General features: G+C 39.9%; 2 protein-coding genes across 2 annotated transcripts; one reads left to right on the top strand and one right to left on the bottom strand.

Annotated features, from left to right (window-relative positions):
• Window positions 1-224: 224 nt before the first annotated feature.
• Window positions 225-9,832, top strand: LOC109633189 (metalloreductase STEAP4-like). The gene is made up of 9 exons (XM_020092831.2): window positions 225-443; window positions 560-667; window positions 1,417-1,487; window positions 1,861-1,945; window positions 4,119-4,397; window positions 4,487-4,581; window positions 4,671-4,824; window positions 4,961-5,131; window positions 7,017-9,832. Exons 1-9 carry the CDS (start codon window positions 225-227, stop codon window positions 7,278-7,280), a joined length of 1,446 nt encoding a protein of 481 aa, XP_019948390.2. The 3' UTR covers window positions 7,281-9,832.
• Window positions 9,833-17,107: 7,275 nt separating this feature from the next.
• On the bottom strand, window positions 17,108-19,314 carry LOC109633146 (serum amyloid P-component-like). Its single transcript, XM_020092774.2, has 5 exons — window positions 19,201-19,314; window positions 19,073-19,127; window positions 18,734-18,836; window positions 18,335-18,632; window positions 17,108-18,227 (listed from the first exon to the last, which is right to left on the bottom strand). Exons 1-5 carry the CDS (start codon window positions 19,279-19,281, stop codon window positions 18,009-18,011), a joined length of 756 nt encoding a protein of 251 aa, XP_019948333.2. The 5' UTR covers window positions 19,282-19,314; the 3' UTR covers window positions 17,108-18,008.
• Between the last annotated feature and the right edge of the window lie 1,730 nt (window positions 19,315-21,044).

The following is a 21,044-nucleotide window of genomic DNA, read 5'->3' as shown; positions in this document are numbered from 1 at the left end:
CAAGCCCCATGGGTTTGTTTGTATTAGAGTTGAAGTCCCCAGAGGGATACACACACATACATACACACGCACACACACACACACACTCATTCCCACACTCACATTTACAACGGGCAAAAATCACGTGTTGTGAGACAAAGAGGGAGAGGTAGTGTATAGGTCAGGTTCCAGGGCAATGTACTGTAACTGCAGGAGCAATGACAATCTTATATGAGTGTGTGAACATGACAGTGGCTGGTGCAACATCAGAGGAGATGAGGCCTGAGAGCGTAATCATGCATCCTCTGGGCCAGGCAGCTGCCCCAGAGCCAGAGCCGCTGTGTATCTATGGGACGGGGGACTTGGGTCGCTCACTGGGCCTGCGTCTGCTCCAGTCTGGCTACAGGGTGGTGTATGGCAGTCGCAGACCTCACAGCTGTGGCCCCTTGCCTCAGGGAGCTCAGGTACAAAACAAGGCATGACACTGGACTTGGGGATTTGTTGTTGGGGATAAAATGTGCAGAAATGTGTTTGTGCAGCTCAAACATGTTCACGTGTCCTGAATATGTGTGTTGTGCAGGTGATGAGCCACGCAGCAGCAGCTGACTCCGCCAGTCTGATCTTTATTTGTGTTCACAGAGAACACTATGACTTCCTAGAGAAAATGGCACATCATCTCAAAGGAAAGGTAAATCCAAGGTTGATGTTCTGGTACGAAAAAAACCTGGGAGATTACTGAGGCACAGATCAGGAGCTTAAATCTAACCAACATATATTAGTACTTCAGTTACGTCTTGACTCTGAATGAAGGACTATAATGTAAATTGCCTCAGTGATAAAAAACAAGTTTTGAACAGTTTGTTCTCAAGTCATTTTATTCTTGAGTTATTAAAAGATTCAAACTTGTTTGGTATGAATCATTAATGCCCAGGTTCTTTCTTATTGTTCTACATGTTCCAGAAACAGCCCAGATTGAATGATTTATCGAATTTAGTTAAATTTTCGATTTAGTTTTGTTTAAATGTTTCTATAAATGTGTTCACTTATACATTTGATATTAATCATTTAACTTGCAAAACGTTGTTATAGTAGTTATAGAAAATATCTGTTCCGTATTTATTGTATATAAAGTTACAAAATCAATGCTAAAACATTTAACTACAATGTAAAATAAAAAAATGATAGATGAAATATAGAATAACTAAAATCTAATAAAACACACCTTGTTATAATCTAAAAATATTTTAAATAAAATATAATGTAGATAAAACATGTTTAAACTGGAAAAATAAAAAAAGAATTTAAAGTTTTGGAAAGTGAAAAACCAGAAGTTTCTTTTATATTGTAACAGAGCATACAATATGTAAAAGATGAGTTCAGAGTTATTGCTTCAACTTCCCTTTTTTCTTTTCCTCTGATGCTGATGCTTGAATAAAGGTGCTGGTGGATCTGAGTAACAACCTGAAGAAAGGCATCTACCCAGAAGCCAATGCCACCTACCTGCAAAGGTAACGAATGAACGGTGTCACAAGAGAAGTCATATGGGCAAATAAAATATATTGTTGGTTTTACATTTGTTTTACAATTTACAACAGTATGGTGCCCTCACGTTTTCTTTTTCTGTGAGGGCTAAGGTGTCTTATCTGTGTGAATAAAATATTTCTGGGAAAGTGGTTCAAAACACCACTTAGAGAACGAGTCATCAAAACTCTCCACTGAATCCAAATAACATTTATAGAACTGCAGCTCCCTCGGGAGAACAAGCTGCTGTGTACAAGTCGAAACATTGATTTTCACCATTTCGGGACCATTCCTTTCCCCCGTCTGTGTATCTGTAGTTAGACACAATATGAAGTCAAGTCCATGCTGTGTGTTCTCCAGACTGGTTCCTGGAGCTGCTGTGGTGAAAGGCCTTAACACGCTGTCTGCCTGGGCCCTGCAGAACGGACTTCTGGCTGGAAAGCAGGTGAGAGGGGAGCGGGAGTGAGGGATCTGTGAAAAGATGGCAGGTGGGTCAAAGTGAATCAGAGGCAAGAAGCTTATGAAGACAGAAGATATAAAGATGGAGCAAGATTACCATCTTGATCTTTGACATGATGTTTGACTTTGAGCCGGGCAACGATCACTTCTTTCATCCTTTTCCTGGAATACAATTGGAAAAGAGTCTCTCACACTCAATAATCGAAGACTCTTCACCACACACCCGGCAAAATTTGGAAGAGGAATTGATTTAATTTGTGTTGCTGCAGATTATTGATTTTGCCATCTTTCCATAACAATGCAGGAGAAAATGAGGCCAGCGCTTGTATAAACACACAAACAAACACACTTTATGATGTTACAAAGTCGAAAGACCGATGTTTATTGCGGCTTCCGTTTCACAGCTACAAAGAGAAACACAAACATTCTGGAACCTCTGGAGACTAAACCTGAATCTGCCTCGAATCCTCTTCAACACAAACAACCCTGCGTGCGCACACACACACACACACACACACACACACACACACACACACACACAAACACACACATACACACATACCACTGCAGTGCTCTATTTTCTTTGAAAACAGGTAGCTGTGAGAGAGCAGGAGAGGTGTGTTCGAATGTGTGTGTCTTTGTCAGTGCATGTGTAGGTACAGTATATGTCCACATGCACATGTTTGTAAGCGTGCACTACTCCCCAGCCAGCAATTTGATCAGATCCACAGCAGGGTTGCGGCGCCGTCACATTTACATTCAGATGGAGATTTAGTCTGTCGGCCGTCCCCTGCTGTTACTGGTGCAGTAATGTAGGGAGACATGGCTGGCTGCCCGGTCCACTTATACACACACCTGGGGGAAAACTGCTCAATCCTACTGACTCCCCCTATATGCCTGTCAAACTGCTCTCTCTCCCTCTCACCCTCTCCAGCCATCTCCATTGCTCTCACTTTATGTGATTCCAGATTTTTTTTTTTCTTGCCCCTTCTACAAACAACTTAATCGTCTTATCACAGAGCTGTGAGCGTGGTAATAAGCTTCATCATGGTGAGATCTAGAAATGGGATTACATATTGAGCGGCATGCGTATATATAGCATGCATGTGTCTTTACATACTCGAGTTGAGCACGTCCAGGGGGCTCCTTCTTAAAAAAGACAGAAACTGGGGAGATCAACACAACACGGGGAATTCAGTAGACAGACACTGTAGGTGTACACGGTGCAGTGCTAGATATTCCAAACACGGCTGGTGAGTCATCTAATGCTTCTTAGAGTAATTATTAGCTGCTGAAAAACAAAAGCTTGGTAGATTGCAGAAAAATGAGGATATTTCTTCATTTGTTTTTTGGAATTAAAGACATTTTGAAAAGGTGCATCCAAGATTACTAAAAATGACCATGTATTCATATTGGGACCTTATCTTGTATAGGTGCCATAAAAAAGTTAAATTGTCCGAGCCACACCATTGCACTGGATGACCTGTTCTGTGCTATGGGCTATTTTAAATCCCATAGACTGTTTATATAGATGGATGACGCATCTCCACTTCCTCTCACCATCCAGAATTTCAGTGGAAATATGCTGGATACAAACGCTGCCACATCTGGATCCAGAGTCTGCACAGTAGTGATCGGGGTATGGAGCTATAGCGAAACCCCATCGGTACACACGCTCGACCAATCACGAGTCAGTTTCAGCTGTCAATCATGACATTTCGACCCCTTTTTATTGCATCAAATATTAATATAATAATATTAAAACCAAAAACGTCAGTTTGATATGTCTGAGATATCCACTGAGATATCCCATACAATAATATGGAGGAGGAGGGATTTATTACCCATACTGCAGCCAGCCACCAGTTGGCAATCGTGACACTTCTGCTTCCCAGTTCCGTTCTTATATGCAGTCCGTGGTGCTGCAGTTTACTCTTGTTTAAGTAATGTTTTCTAAAACCTGCTGTGCTTCACCCTCAAAATACATTATTTGGCCTAAACTTATAAATCTTTGATCTGTTTTTAAAATTGTTTTTTTTTCCCACTGGAACCTGGTTTGACAGCTATTGGCAGTACCATAAATATATAATATCCCCTTATACCAACCCATGACTAAACTGCAGCCTCTTTGTAAACCATCCCACTCCTCCATGCTCCAGGTTTACCTGTGTGGAAACAGTGCCAAAGCAAAGCAGGCGGTAACAGACATGGCCACCAAGCTGGGTCTCACAGTTCTGGATAGAGGGTCTCTGTCTGCAGCCAGAGAACTGGAGGACTTCCCCCTGCAGCTGTTCCCTGAGTGGAGGCTGCCTCTGCGCGTGGCTGTTGGCCTCATCGCCTTCTTCTACTTCTATCTGCTCATCAGAGACGTCATCTACGCGTATGTTGAACAAGGCAAAGACATCTCCTACAGGATCATGGTCTCCCTGGCCAACAAGGTAAAGATTTGCCTCCTTATTGATTTATTGTCCAGTTGACTGCGGTTTAGTGTTCCCATCAAAAGACGTGTACTTTGTTCCTCTTTCAGGTGTTTCCCATTGTGTCGCTCATCATGTTGTCCTTGTGTTACCTGCCTGGTGTCATAGCTGCCGTCCTTCAGCTCTACAGAGGAACCAAATACAAGTCAGACATCAGAACAAGACTAAAATGTTCACATTGCGAATTCATTTTTTTGGAGTGTAAATTGCATCGCTCACTTTTGCATGTTCCAGACGTTTCCCTGATTGGCTGGACCGCTGGATGGTGTGCAGGAAGCAGATGGGTCTGCTTGCACTGGGCTTTGCTTTTCTCCATGTCATCTACACATTCATCATTCCCATCCGCTATGCTGTCAGACACAAACTCATCTCGCGGGTGGTGGATGAGGTACAGCACGCCGGCTCCAACCTCTGGCACTATGCCTGCAGTCCTGAGCGTCGAGGAACACGACAGGAAACTATCATTAAGTAGCAGATTCACAGTGTGCCTCTTTGTCTGGCTCTCTCTCTCTCCCTCCTCTTAGATGAAGAACAATAAAACCACGCCGTTTTACTTTGATGACACAGAGGCATGGGGCACAGACTCCTTCTATGTGCTGGGGATCCTGGGTTTCTTCCTTTACGTCCTGCTAGGACTAACATCCCTGCCCTCTGTGGGAGGCTCCCTCAGCTGGAGAGAGTTCAGCTTCATTCAGGTCAGAGCGCAGCTGGAAACATGCTGTGCTTTATGTGCATGTGTGAGTGTGGGCGTGTGTATGTGCTAGTGTTCACCTTTAGGCCTATAGACACAATCAGTCATGTGATCACTATCAGTGTTTTGATAATCTTTCTTTGTGATAATCTATATTTGGAGTTTCCAAGTTTTCTTCAGAGTCATTAAACTGTTGTAGAAGCAATACGTCACAGGCACTCATTTCCCCGGAGCCTAGTTAACTAGCTGCTGAACACAGGCACACAGAGCGAAGGCCTGGCCGACTTTAGCCCAGGATTTTAAATGTTAAGTTATTCATTAAATAGAGTTATTATACCTGGTATAATCCCCAGTGAGGAGATTGTTAATGCAGGTCACAGGTCCATTTGTGTAAAGGTCAGATCCATTGGTAGACCCCAGATACGGAATGAAACTCAGAGATAGAGGTCAAGGTCAAGAAAATCCATATGATCTGGTGGGAAGAGTCGTGAAAGATAAAGATAAAAAACCAGTAGGTATCAATTTCCATAAACTGTATTTTTCATGTTTTTGGTGCAGTTATGATCGAGGTTATCAAAAAAGGAAATGTATGTTTCTCACGTTAATGCTCGCAGCAGAAGGATTTGCTCTTTCTAAACAGGTTAAATAAGATCCCTGATTATCATTATGAGGGCACAGTTCATTACTGCACAACATTAATATGAATGTTTCCTTATTGTGCCGTTTGCACTCATTGTAATTCGCGGCGGATGAGAACATCAGCAGCCAAACGCTAAAAATGTAAATGAAAGCACATTATCCAAGTAATTAACAATAACCGAGCCTCAAAGGCCACTGGCGCTACAAAACCAATTATTCTGGAACGGCTGAGAAACAATTTATATTTTGAGCTTATTATGATGCTTGAGCATTCCAGACGAGCGCCGGAAATATCCAGACATCCATCTTTAACTTTCTCAGAACAACACCTCGAGAAAAGTTCCGATGGATTCAAAGATTTTTTTTATTTACTAAAACAGTCGCAAGCCGAGTGGCTGCAGTCACTAACTATCCATTATGAATATATTTGAATCATCCATCCATTATCTATACTGCTTATCCTTGTAGGGTGGGTTGGGGGGTCGGCTGGTTGCCGGTTTATCGCTTGGCAAATAACGGACCTTGCCGTACCTATTATTTTTAAATACGCGTGTAAAAAGACTTTATTTATACAGAGCTTTTCCACTCTTATCGACCACTCACAGCTCTTTGCATTACAAGTCACATTGACCCATTCACACATATTCATACAGCATTTCTATACACAGTGCTTTTTCCATTACACGCTGTTCATACACTGTCGGCACAGCTTTCAGGAGCAATTTCACTATCTTGCCCAAGGAATGCAGACCAGCGACCTCATGGTTAGTGCACAACCCTCTCCACATTTAGGCATTTCGTGTTACCTCACGGTAAGAGGGTTCTTGCTATTTCTGCATTCCTGGGGGCTTTCTGTGTTGAGCTTGCATGTTCTCCATGTTCTACCATGACTGGGTCAGATTTCCTCTCACAGTCCAAAAACATGCACATGGGGGTGAGGTTAATTGAAGACCTAAAACTGTCTGCAGGTGTGAATTGTTTGTTTGTATGTCAGCCTTGTGACACGCTGGTCCAGGGTATACCCCATCTATCACCCTGTATCTGGTTTCAGTATCTGTATAGTTGAGGAATTGATGTGTCAATGTTTTTCAAACTGAAGTAAAACTGTCTGTTTCCATCTTTCAGTCTGGCTCCAGCTACATATTCACTGTACAAACACAAGACTGAAATTGATCTTCTCACCCAATTCTCTGCTAATTTCCTAAAATGTGACAGTAGTGTTTTGATATTTTCCTGTTTTTTCCCCTCAGTCTAAGCTGGGCCACCTGACCCTGTTCATCTGCACTTCACACGGCTACATTTACGGCTGGAACAAATTTCTCCGTCCCTCTACATACAAATGGTACACTCCTCCGGGCTACATGCTCTGCCTGATCGTGCCGTCTGTGGTGTTGGTGCTCAAGCTACTGCTAATCCTTCCCTGCGTGGACCGCACCCTCACCCGCATCCGACAGGGCTGGGAGAGGACCCAGCCGAGGGAGAACAAGGGTGAGATCAAGGCCACCGACCTGTGAACTGTGATCACGGAGGTCATCAAAGGCTGTGGTTTGATTACTGATGGTTCCTTCATTCAAACTTAATGTACATAACTATATATTTTAAGAATACAGGTGAGCCTAATATAAATAACCAAAGAGTACACTCAATTATTTATAATGTTCCCATTTTGTAAAAATAACTAACCCTAATAATAACACATTTTCTGAAATATTTACTGTTTTGGAGAAACCGTTTCATTTTTTAGTTTAGAATGAGGAACACTTCAGAAAACACAACACAAACCCACAGATAATAATCAGTGCTCTGTTGGTGTGTGATTGTGTCTTTTGATCTGTCAGCACTGCTTACTAGATTGTGCAATAGCCAAAGAAAACAAGAGGAAAAAAGATTTGAATTTATCCAAATATGAAAACATAATCTGTGGATAGTTATCATTGATTGTTTTATTTGAGTTTTGGAAAACAAAGCAAGGTTTCATGTGTGTGGTTTATCTTTTTCACAGGATGTGGTGAAAAATAGATTGCTGTCCCCTGCTGAAATCCATTGTTTTAATAAACGTAGTCTCCATTTCGCTCTCTCTCCTCTCGCTTCGAGTGGTGCGGTTGCATCCCTGAGGTTGCTCTCTTCTCAGGATGTTATTGATCTCCCTGTTTTCAAACACAAATTTGCTGCTCAATTCTGCCTCCCTCTCAAGTGTGTGTGAACGTGTTTACACACACACAAACAGGTACACAAAAAACGGAAAAGAGAGTGAGGGTAAGCTAATTGTATTATCGCAAAAAGAGCCAACACACGTGCACACACAGATGCTTTCATACAAGTGCCAAAAGCATTGTGTGTGTAACAGTCGACAAAGTGTTTGGTTGCCAAAAGTAGCCTCTGGAAGCAGAACAAGTGAGATTAGGAAAAAAAACAGATGTAACAGGTTTGATGTCGATTTCAAAACCGGAGCCATTACTGCCTGTAACACTAATTACACAATCAAGCAGTAAAAGTGAGATGAGAGGATAAAGCAGCTTTTACCATGACAGTGACTCACTGCCACAAAAGGCAATTTTATTTGTACAGCACAAAAAGATTTCAGAAAAAAGGCGTTTACATTTTTTATATGAAACATAAAATCTAGTAAACTTTGTCACAACATGGGAGAATAATTTAGAAGACTTAAACAGAAAATTGGCCCAACAGTCCCCTTATGAAACCACATTTAAATTCACTCGATCCAGATTTTTTGGGGATCTGCACAAAATTGCACACAAATATATATATATATATAAACACCAATCCCCTTATTGGATTTTTTTCATCTAGATCTATGAATTATTCTCTGACAAATCTGGCAAATGATTAAACCTGCAACGTAAAAGAAAGAAGCAAAAGTAATCCTGCAAACAAACAAACTGATGAAAACATAAATTCCTTGACAGAGGTAATGAGAAATGCAAACGTAGGCCTATTACTGTTCATTAGTCGAATGTGTAGATTGTTCTTTTTTCATTAATAGTTTGATGAAGAGCAGTTGTCAGGGTCTGCGGGGAAACAGCTAAAAGAAAAGATGTGTTCACCACTGGTAGAAAGATCTGAGGCAATGCATATTGGAAATATTTTTGAAAAAGCCTGTTTGCAGTATATGACGGCAGCAGGAGGAGAATTGATTTTAAGTGGAACCTGGGGTCACACACGTCCCGTATACCTGAGACGGAAACTGATTGTATAATTTTCCTGGATTTTGTCAGTGGAGACAAATTCACAGTTGGCCCCGGTGGAAGAAAGTTCAGAGGCTACTGCAAGAGGATTAGTCTTTAGCAAACAAGGCACATGCACATTGTTACTGCTCGGACTGGTGATGTCAGAGAAACACACCAGCTTTACATTTTTCTTATCTCCGAATTAGAATCAGTTTTATTTCCCACCAGGATTCAGTTTTTAACACTCTCTCTGTAAGTATCTGTTCTGAACAGTTAGGCATTTCTCCATGGAGATCTTCTCTTACCAGAAACCACCTTAGCCTTTGTGGACTAAAAGACATCGATAAGAGTAATTTTATCATTTAAGTGATGTACATGGGAAGTGACGGAGACACAAGAGAGAGCGGTTGTAGGAGAGAAAAGCCTGGATAAATATTTAACTGGAGCTTCCAGTTATATGTTCTTCTGTGATAGTGCTCTCAATGAAAACACAGGAGTGATCTGAGAGAGCAGTCAACACACAACGATGGGAAAGTTCAGACCGTTGGAGGTGATTGAGTTCAGAGTGTTTCCTCTGTAGAGTGTGGACTACTGAGTCTACTACTGAGGAAAAAAAACACATTACCTCTGCAGAGTTGTCGACATGGATGTTAAATTCACAAAAATAACCACACAATCAAATTTGATACAGCAATTAAGCAAACACAGAAAAAGTGTTGTATGAGGGGGGATATATTTCAAAGAAGCAAAGTTAAATTTTTGTCTTGCATTAAAAAACCACAAGATGGCAACTGCACCTGCTTATGAGGATTGGAGGGAGGGGCCGACTCGATTAGAACAGCTGCACTCTTATCTGGGTCCGACCGAGTTCCATTCAAAACATGAAATCAAGGTTATGCTTGATTATAATTGATTGAAATGTCTTTTCAATCAAGGTGTTTAGTAAAGCCAGATTGAAAGCGTCAAAAGAGTTCTGTGTTGGGACCAACTGTGGCTGACAAGGAGCGAATGCTAAATTTGATATTGCCCTTGCTGTGTGGCAGATCGGCCTCTCTTTCTGTTTGACCTGTCGGGGCAGGGACTGGGGAAAGTTTCTGGCACACTTGGGCGAGGCTTGTCCTGGGAAGAGTCATATGTGTCATTAGCCTTGGAGCCTGGATCTGGAACACATCCGTCAGAGACACAAACAAATGAGTGTGCTCTGCTTTTATCAGGCTGAGGATGAAAAAGGCAGCATTTTTTTTTCTTGCCCGAAGCAGAATGTTCAGTCGCAGATATCCCTGTTATCTCATATCTAAAACCATTATCTGCACTCAAAATCTGCAATCCCTCACACCCGCTCCCATTGTATTATTCTCCTATCACCGCAGAGCCGCTGTTAATTTTAGCCTATTGCCTGCTGTTTGTGTGTGTGTGTGTGCGTGTGTGTACGATGACACACAAATGAGGTAGAGGATTCCAATATTGCCCTGGGTAAGAATTAAGATGGAGCAACACAGGGAAAAGCTGTGAAACAAGCAAACATACAGTCATTATTTCCACTCACGTTTAATTTCACTCACCTAGACAACCTTGAAACCCATAATAAGATTATGTGTGTCCAGCCATGAAGGGTCGACTCGATGTGAGCATAAATAAACAGCTGAAATTGTGGGTAAGGACACAGATCATGGGCCATGTTTAATAAAGAATTCTTCTATGATTCATTTGTGAGATACGCAGTCGTCTGCTGACAGAATATAACAATGCTTATAGTCTGCTTATGCTTATGTTTGTCTTGAACATTGTGCTAAGCCAAGGTTTGCACATTCCGCTTTGTTACCAAATTATCATTGCACTTAATAAGAACACATTTCTTGTCTGTGAAGTTGCAAGAAAACTGTGAAATTGTAAAAAAATAAAATAAATGATGTTTAAATTATATAAATCCCTTGTTCTTTAATCATGTGAAATGTAATAGCTTTTGTGCAGGTTGTTTGTAGGTATAAGTAACTCATCTCAATAGAAACTTGTATGTTTTGTTTTTTCTTATAATGTTTTGTCTCAATAGTCTGTCCTTTGATAAAGATACAAGGTTGTGCAGACATTCAACATTTATCAGATAAAAAATTACTGAGTCACAATAAAAGAAACTAAATAATACACAGAAAGAATCTCTAAAGCGTTTTACTCCAAAAAAAAGAGACATTTTCCCCCAAAAATCAATTTGATCTTTTGTTAAATTCATTTGGCTTCTGTGAACTCTGAATTACGAGCACTGCAGGTTCAAAGAATAACCCAGTCCTGAAATAAATGAAAGTCTTTTCCCATACGGTAAATCTTGACTGTTTTTTTCATACAGATCAGAAAGCCCAACTCTATAGTGCCTCAGGTTTGCATTTACCTCAGCGCAGCATGGAGCACATGCACCTTGGCCTTGCATACCAAGGGGGCAAATGGTATCCCAAGCACATTGTCTGGTGGATTAGACCTTGACAATGTGCTCAAACTCTCAATCTTTCAGGCTGTTGAGGTAAAAGTTGCCCTCCATTACATCAGGAAGCAGCCGGGGTACCACAGGGGGCTTTTTCTGAGTTCTCACGGAGCACATACCACTTAATTGATTCGGCAGGAATGTCAAAAGAGAGGTATTTAGGGTGAGCGGAGTAACCTCTGCAGCTCTTATCACGCAGCCTAATTCATCATGGGAGTCCCTGGAGGTTTGTGAGTAGCTTGCTGCATCAGTAAAGCCATATAGCAAATGTTACAGTTCCTTTACAAGGAAAACTTTCTAAAACTGATGAAAGACGTGTGAATTTAACCGTCCGCCACATGTACCAATGACCAATAAGGTGCCATTTGTCTTTGCAGACCTAGAGACTTAGTGTGTGCATCCAGCTGAATGTAAAGAACTGAGTTGTTTTTCTTCCTTCAAATTAGAGTTATTTACAAGTGCAGATTCAGATTACAAAGAATTTTTAAAGCAGTAAGCACCGAGGAAATGGAACAACAAGAGCCCACATGGAAGTTCGACCTATTATCCACAAAGGGGTTCGGGTTAAGTCATGTGATGAAGATTTTCAAACATGTGCATTTGAATACAATAATTGCAATAAGAGTTTTTAAGAGTTAATTTGATCTTGCTAACATAAAATATGTTAGACTGAGCATTCATAAGCAAGACCACTGAGACACATTAGGAGAAAGAATTATCTGGTCATAAAAAGTTGAGTGAAGAAGCCATAAAACATATACAGTCTATATATATATATATATATATAGTTATAAGCCACTGTATACTATTAAAATCCAGGAAGTATCATTGGGGCTGATAAAACCAGAAGCTGGAATCATTTCTTTGTTCCATAAGTGACGTTGTCAAAACTTTATACTTAACAATGGATGCACAATAAAAGTGTTTTAATTATTTCAAATTGATCTGACATTGTTTTTCCAATTTCCTCTTTTTTAATGCAGATGTTCTTCGAGCTATGACCCCTGCTGCTTTTCTATTCTGTGAAGTAGTTTACTGTAATCATGAATTAAATGTGTGTCTAACTCTGATACTGTTTGGCAAGTCATAATTACTTTTTGAAGTATGATTGGCTTAGATTTTTGTCCCATTTTGGTCCCAGCAGGAGTTATAGTTTTTTCAGAGAGAAAGGCGACGGGGCTTCGTGCACGCTGACGCAGGAACTGAAGCCGTGCCGGTGCCTTCATGGGCTGAAATCACGAGAGAAGAGAAGCAAAATTGAACAGATTTAATGCACAAAGAAAATCTCTTATCTGCAAGCAGGGATGCTACAAGGTGACTGAGAGTTGGATCATGCTCCAGAAACATGCGAGGGACATTCAGTTGCACGAAAGTACTGCAGACACCACACAGGTTTAACTGATGAACAGAATATCAGTAGGTGCAAATAGAGATTGGTTGTCTAAGTGGGTTATCACTCATAGAAAATCATGTTACTGTGATGGCAAAGAGGGAAAAAGCTTAACAGACCTGCAGACTGGATGTTTAATTATTATTTCCTCTGACCTGATGCTGTGATATTTTGATGAGGGAATAATGTGAGTTCTGTGTCTTTTTGTTGTTGTGAGACCTAAACTTTCCAGTCCTGATGCACGAATTACCACAAAAGACCAAACGTGAGGCAGAACTACAAAGCAAAATGTGACATTTTTAACAAAGTATCCAAAAAACATGACTCAGAATGGTCCCAGATGTGTGTTATGTGAAAATAAAAATAATATATTCAATGATTTGTGCAAACTTTTGGTTACCGACAAATCCCTTTTCAAATCCACTCACAAATTCTATTTTTATTCATAGGCAACCGTACAGAGGTGTTAAGTGCTCTGTACAAATGGTAACGAGTTGTTCTGTCTACGTAGAAAAAACATCATTCCTACTTTGAAATTACACATGAAAGCCCAGATGTCCCAGTTTTCCACCAGCACTTAAACTAAAAGTCTCAAAAATCTGCCTGCAAATGTAACCTGATCCATTTCTGTCTACCCAGGAGTATGGATAAATAGATGCACACACTACATACATTTAATTTTTCATTTTTAGTTGATAGAATACACAATTATTACTCTAATTTCTCTTCAGAAACGCTTCTCTATAGATAAGAATAACATTTTTATTGGTTATGTTTGTTTGATTGAGTGTATTTCTTTCTTTCTAAGTTTCGTATTCATGCTTGCACATTGATCTTGTATCATTAACATGCTCGTTGGCGTCTCTGCTCTGTCATAACAAAAATATCATGTCCTCTCTGCAGAGGACGGACGACTGCAGCTCAGAGCTGTTTCCCGGTGAACAACATCTGATCGGCCTGAGGGATGAACACTGGAGACGGATCAGACTGAGACGACCAGACACTGAACTCAACGGGGAAAAACTCTCTGAGGGAGGGGGAGGGGAGACAAGTCTTTAACCAAAGTAAGGTTGTTTTATATTTCTATAAGGTTCAGAGGTTATGTTTTCACCCCTGTCTTTTCAGTCGAGATTCATCAGGGAAATATCCACTTAAACGCAGGCTCTATAAAAAGGCTTTATTGTCTGTATATTGGTCTTGAAATTACACAGTGCTTTGCCATAGTTTTGACATCCCCCTAATATGTCAGTAAAATTGTTGACATTTCTTGATCTATTTAGTGCTGGAAAGTTGTTTGTTTGATGGTTGATGGTTGGCAGCAGGAATACGTAGAAAACAAAAAGACAGATTTCCATGAAACTTAGAAGAATGGGCCTTGGGTGAATAAAGTTCCAGTACATCTGGACAAAGGGGGATCCAGGACTTTTTTTTTTTACCTCCTCTACCAAGATCCAACATATTTAGGGGACTGATTTGTATGAATGTAGTAAATTTGGTTCAGCTTGGTTGAATTTAAGGGGCCTGTTGTGTATTGGCAGATGTGTTGTTCTCCACTGGGTGCCATTCGCGTTAGACAAATATAAACAGTGCATCAGAATTCAATTTCTCTCTGTTCACTTTGTTGACCAATCAATAAATATGCAGACTAAATGTGAGAATGTGCAACATCTTTGTTGCATGTGTGTCTATAAGTGTTAGTGTGTTTGTCTTGTAGGAGGGGCAGCAGAGGAGACCACCAGCCCCAGCAGGTGTTGTAGCTCAGAGATGTGAACAACCTGCAGGTTAAGGACCGTTAAGAGACCACACTATTGCATACGAACACAAATAATTTATTTGTGTTATTTGTGTAATGAAAAAGCACAGATCTAATTACTGTGTCTCATGTTCATCATGTTCATCAAATAAATAGAATAAAAAAGGCACAGAGGACTGATGACGTCTGATCTACAGAGCAGGACACATGGCTTTCATTGCACTGCCATACAAGCCAGTAGCCAGTCAGATTTACTTTTAGCCTCTCTCAACGTTATGTGATTAATAGGCTGAAACACTTGATGACACCAACGTAAAATTGAAGTTGTTATTTTCATTACAACAACCAGTCTGACAGAGCTCAAATGTGATGGTTAAACTGCTCCGTGGCCCAAAACATTGAACTGAATTGAATACCATTTTAATTTAAATTTATTCTTCTTCTAGTCATGGAATTTATTATTTTTCCTGTGAAGCACTTTGTTACTTTGTCTAGATAAGTGCTATACAAATACAGTTATTATTATTATTATGGTAGAATGTGACCAGCAGAGCTGTATTGAGACACGTGTCCCTCTTTTATTCAGCACACAAAGTGTACATGCAGTTAGTGTCACTGAGTAAATATAGTGCCACAAGGTAGCACACGAGGAGCAGCTGTGACTTGGATTCAGAGGGGGAAACTTATGTGCAGGTGTGGAAACACAGCAGCATGTGTTCTTATGTGCAAAACAGAAATCAATCAGATAATGAAAACGATGCAGAGGAGGAAGCCGGGGAGGATGTAGCAGCCGTTGTTACAACACAGTCCGGTTTTGCAAGAGCGGTATGCAGCTCCTTCTTTTTAGCCGAAAGCAGAACATTTAGTCAGAGACATCCTGTTATCTTCCATCTAACAACATTATCTCCACACATAATCTGCGATCTGCAAACCCTTACACCCTCTCGCAATGTTTGATACTCCCATTACCAAAGAGCCGCTGTTAATTTTAGCCTGTTTCCTGCTCTCGGGGTGAATTTGTGTGTGTATGTGTGTGTGTGTGTGTGTGTGTGTGTGTGTGTGTGTGTGTGTGTGTACTGATATATACATGAGATACCAATATTGCCTTGGGAACAAATTAACATGTATCAACGTGCGGAAAAGCTGTGACACAAGCTAACTTACCTTCATCATCCCCACTCATGTTTAATTTACACACCTAGACAACCTTGAAACCCATAATAAGATTACATGTGTCCAGCCGCGAAGGGTCGACTCGATACTAACATAAATAACCAGTGGAAATTGCGTTTGAGGAAAAAGATCATGGGCCGTGTCGAATGAAGAGTTTGTCCAGGATTCATCTGTGAAATATATTTTGGAATATTGAATTGCACCAGGAGAACTGTGGTATACAGATCTGTACCAACATGGCTGTAAATCCAACCAAAGCTTTCACTTTCATCTCAGGTAAATAAGTCCAGAAAAAAAAAATCAAAGGTTGTGAAAGAAAAAGTACACAAACATGTTAACTCATGTAGTGAAGGTTATGAAATATTGATTTAAACTATAAATGATAAGATGTTCACGTGACGTTTAGGTGCATTCATGATAAGGTTGTTACACATTTTACAAAGGCAGTATCCCCAAAAAATTGCAACTATGTCAAAATGTTTGACTGCGTGGGACAAAGCAAGAGCTCGTATGTGCATCAACAACATGAAGTCTAACTTTATCAGAATTACACACAGATAATAAAGAATCCCAGTGAAATTAGTAAACTTAAAACAATAATTGTTGGGTGATTGTTATAACCTAATCTATTTATTTTGGGAAACAAATATTTGAAGTGGCTGAAAGCACAGTTTACAGTAATAATTCATGCAAATAAATAAAACACAACTATAGAAGAAATACATTTTTAAAGATGTATTTGTATTAAATATTTATTTTTTCTTTTAAAATGCTGCAGTCTTAATCGAAGTTTTCTATTATAAATGTTGTATTGTAGGTCTATTAACTGCCTGTAGATTCATGTTCAATCTATATGTCTGAATGTGTCATACAAAAAAAGTAATATCTTTGTGCAAAGTTACACATGGCATTGAGACAATAGAATCTCGGCCCTGTTTTATCTTCAGCTGGTCTCAGTGTAACAAACGTTGCTGCAGTGGCAAATCATGAATTCACTAGATTAATGACTGTTCGCACAATGGCTACCTGTGAGCACAATCAATCAATTTCTGGAAACGTTTGGCCGTAAGGTTATAGATACAGTCCCCATTTTAATTCTATTTAATTTATTATATTTTAACTCTGCAAGACATTGAATGAAATTAAAAAAAAATTCTCAATGATAATAATTGCCATCCCTACAGTTTGCTTTAGTCTATTACATTATGAATATATGGATCCATTGGAGAGACTTATATTTATTATTTGCATCAGAACAGAACAACTCGTACTTACGAACAATCTAAAGTCCATGTGGGAGCATGTGTGATGTGTTACGAAAGAACTGAGAGAAGGAAAAAAAACAAAACAGTGTTTATCTCTGATTGAATTAAGATATTGTTTATTGTAATGTCCAGAAAATAACACACAAAGATCAATTTGGTTTTGTAAATACCAAAACTAATTTAAAGATGAATTTATATATCTTTGGGGAATAGGGAGCAGAGGAACTTCAAAATAAATGACAGAAACACAGCCTGGATATTATTGCAATGTAAACTTGTTGTGACTAACTGTCCATAGACTGTATATCAAGATGGATGACATGACAGCTCCCCAAAAGTGAAGCCAGAGTGTCTCAATTGCCACCTGGTGGCTAGCCACAGCATAGTATCACACTGATGTATGTCCAATTGTTAATTTTTAGTTATTTGATGCTATAAAAACATGATGAAATGTCATGAGTGACAGCTGAGACTCAAGATGGCAGCATTCACATCAAAAAGATTCTGGCTTCATTTCTGTGGGAGGAAGTGGCACCTTGTACACCTTTATTTACAGTGCACGGGCAAAACCAAGCCTGTGTTAGAATGTGTTAGGCAGGATGAATAAATCTTTGTGTAGAGCGATAATTATCTGAAGGATAATCAAAATGAGCGACTCTTTTCACATCACATGTTCATTGCTTTGATTTTTGATTTTCTTAGTCGTGTTAGATAGCCAGAGAACCCTCTTCACAGAAAGCTAGAGGATTTGGATTTTCTTAATACCCTAAATAAAAGCATAATTTTCCCTTTTTTAATACAGGGGGTACGCAGCAATTTTGACTGCCTGTGCCTCTAATGTTTTTTTGCTTAACAAAACAGCTAACTTTGATTTAAATCAAATCTTACTGCCTGTTAATTCTACATTTAGACGCATTAAGATTGCACATAAAAGCCTAGCAAGTGTAATTTTATGTAATTTTTGTCTTTTCTGACGTAGTAATGGTCTTGTTTTGAAGGTTCAGTGACATGACGTAAATTTTTTCTCAACCAACACTTTGTTTACAATCTGGAAGTCCAGTGCAGTCCAGTTGATCACATTCCCTGGAGTGATGGGACGTTCATCCATGTAGTTCTGGATCTCACAGGAGGACAGGACGTAGTCCCACATGTGGACGTCCGACATCATGCCAACAAAAGACTGGTCAATGTCAAATCCCCCACCGTGGGAATCCTGCTCCTGAGGGCAGAAATACAGTAAGTTAAAACAAGATACACACAATAAATTGTACATTAACACAGATAATTTGCTGAAGGATCACAACTTTCTCATCAATAAAAATATACCTGTCCTAAAAGAATCATCATGGTTCCACTGATTTTGGATCCAGAGCTGATGTACTTCCTAATCGAGGGTATTCCGTCAATCCACACCTGCACCAGTCCAGACTCTGAGTCCCATGTGGTACAAATGGAGTGCCACATGTTTGGCTTGTAGTCGAACCCTCTATATTCTGTCTTTTTATCCCTGATGTGAGGCTCCATCTCCTCATTTGCTTGATCCCAAAAAATCAGGAGGTCATTGCTAATAAAGGACGTGGCCAGAGAGAAGAGGACATGGCCTCTTTTGAGGTCGGTAAAGGACCTGTGGACGTTTCAAAAAGACATTATCATGCATTATACTTTTAACAATCAGGTCAGTTCAACAGTTAGTTCTTATATATGCATTTGTTTGTTCAGTTCTACCTGTGACAGAGAGTTACAACCCCTAACTCCCGTTGTGCTACGTTCAGCTTCACATGAGCAGTGTTGCTTTGCTGTGGGAAAGTGAACATTTGACCCGACATATCTGAAGAGAGAGATGGAGAAAAATGGTACATGTACTTAGTTTTTTGTTGTATCATTTTTGCTCAAACCGCCTTGTTAAAACTCTCCAGTCAATCCAGTACACATTTTAAAACATTGTGTATACAAATTAAGGGGTTTCCTTGCCTCTAATGAAAATGTAATGCTAAATAAGAAGAGGCAGAAAAATTCTATATTCATGGTTTTTACTTTTTGAATTCAGTCCGTTTTTTTTTTTACCTTGAAGACCTACAGCACATGCTGTCAGCATCGCCAACACAAGCAGAACCGTCATCTAATATAAAGAGAACACATTTATTACAAGTACGTTGAATTTGTTTTTACAGTTTTACTTGTGTAGATCCTACCTTGAAACCAGTCTCAGGATTTATTATGATGTACTGAACAGGGTCGACTCTTTCACAGCTTCCCCATTTCTCAGTGCACATGAGTGTATGTTTCCTGATCTACTTTTTTTTTTTTCATCAGATTCCTGTGTTGTGACAACATACAGTGCTTTCTGCTGAATCAACAGAACCCTCCTCATGTCGAAATAGTCCTTGTTCTCAGTTTATAATTTACATGGTTAACTGCACCTATATTATTCACTTAAATGGCTTAAAATTGCTGGTTGAGATTTACACTTATACTGTGTTGTATGTGTAACAGAATCTACAGTAACAACAATGTGCAGTACATACAAAACTTTATCTCCTGGTGGTACACAAAAACTTTTAGGTGGTTTTCCAGACCTTTCACTTTCCAAAAATATCCTGTAGAACCCCTCTTTCACCAACGCCCCACAGTCCCCTTATGAAACCACATTTAAAGGCATTAGCTCCAGATTTTAATTTGGATTTTGGAGTCACACATAAATATCAGTCTCCTCAACATCAATAGGATCCATGAACTGAATATCTGAGAAATCAAGGAAAATGATTTTTCTGCAGGCTGCACACTATGGACTGAAAAGGTGAATCAAAGCAACATTTGAAAAACAGCAATGTTTATTCACCTAACCGACAAAGAAGCCAACGCAGCAACGAATGTATCATTTAAAGTAGCGCACATCCTGACAAAGAACTAAAAGCTGTTCACCGATTGTGGTGTGGTGTCTGAAATGCTATGTGTAGTCCTCCCCATAAAAGAAATGTATCTTTAGGTTTGAGGTCCACAGGTCCTGAGGAATTTGGAGAAAGCCTGAACGTATGGTAGGGCATTAGGTCACAGTTCTAAGGGGTACACTAAATTTGAGCTAGTGCCTTCTCTCTTCTTGTCACCGGACAACCAAGAAGAGCTGGATGGAAACCAGATGTGTTTTCTTTAAATTAACGAAAACAACACTCCTATATAAACGAGGAGTTGAAGTTGCCCCCTTAGAGGAGATTTACATTGGCCCCGAATCTCTCTCCAGGCAGATTGCTTTGCTTGTATTGATACTGAACTTTTTGTAATACAATCAAGACGGTGTCATCGGAGATTCCTTCATCATCTTCACATCATCGCAACCCCAATATACGACAGTGGGATGGTGAATGAAGCGATGACATTATTTTAGGGCCATAAAAGTAAGACTGAAATCACGTCCGCTACCACTGATGTACAGCTAACACAGTGGCACAGAGAGTGTCTGCGCTATCTGCAGATGCAATGGGGCAGCTGGTGCAGGACATGACATGGTGCAAATGGTTTTTAATTCAGTGTGATGAGTTGATGGACTCGACCAGTTCTGCCCAGTTGGCTGTGTTTGTTAAGGATGGTCTTTGACGGCTTTTCCACCAGAGAGGAGTTTTTGACATTGCTTCCTCTGAAAACTGCAACCAGAAGAGTCAATTAGAAGTTTTTTTTAAAAAGTGCCTATTGAAAAGCTGGTGTCTATTACAACAGATAGAGCCCCAGCTATGACAGGGCGCCACTCAGGATTTATTGCACAGTGCAAGGAAGACCCAGACTTTCCTAAAATCGTGAACTATCACTGCTTCATTCAGCAACAGGCTATATGCTCCAAAGTCATGAGATTTGATCATGTCACGACACCTGTTATTAAAAATATCAACTCTATTCGAGCAAAGGCCAAACAACAGAAGCTTCAAACTGTTTTTTCAGGAACTGTGTGTTAGGTATGGTGATGTCCTCCACCACACAGAGATCAGGTGGCTGAGCAGAGGTAAGATAGTGCAGCTCTTTTTATCCTTGCTGAAAGATATTAAGG

This window comes from Paralichthys olivaceus, chromosome 13 (genome assembly GCF_024713975.1).
Source record: "Paralichthys olivaceus isolate ysfri-2021 chromosome 13, ASM2471397v2, whole genome shotgun sequence".
NCBI lineage: Eukaryota > Metazoa > Chordata > Actinopteri > Pleuronectiformes > Paralichthyidae > Paralichthys > Paralichthys olivaceus.
Note: the sequence above shows the minus strand (reverse complement) of the source record. Positions and strands in the feature narration are given on the sequence as shown.

Coding starts and splice junctions, on each gene's coding strand:
- LOC109633146 (XM_020092774.2), bottom strand. CDS start 19,281: ATGTGCACTGAGAAATGGGGAAGCTGTGAAAGAGTCGACCCTGTTCAG. Junction 19,128..19,200: donor ATCCTGAGACTGGTTTCAAG/GTAGGATCTACA, acceptor TCTTTATATTAG/ATGACGGTTCTGCTTGTGTT. Junction 18,633..18,733: donor GTTGTAACTCTCTGTCACAG/GTAGAACTGAAC, acceptor AAACGTCCACAG/GTCCTTTACCGACCTCAAAA.
- LOC109633189 (XM_020092831.2), top strand. CDS start 225: ATGACAGTGGCTGGTGCAACATCAGAGGAGATGAGGCCTGAGAGCGTA. Junction 444..559: donor CCTTGCCTCAGGGAGCTCAG/GTACAAAACAAG, acceptor TGTGTTGTGCAG/GTGATGAGCCACGCAGCAGC. Junction 668..1,416: donor CACATCATCTCAAAGGAAAG/GTAAATCCAAGG, acceptor GCTTGAATAAAG/GTGCTGGTGGATCTGAGTAA.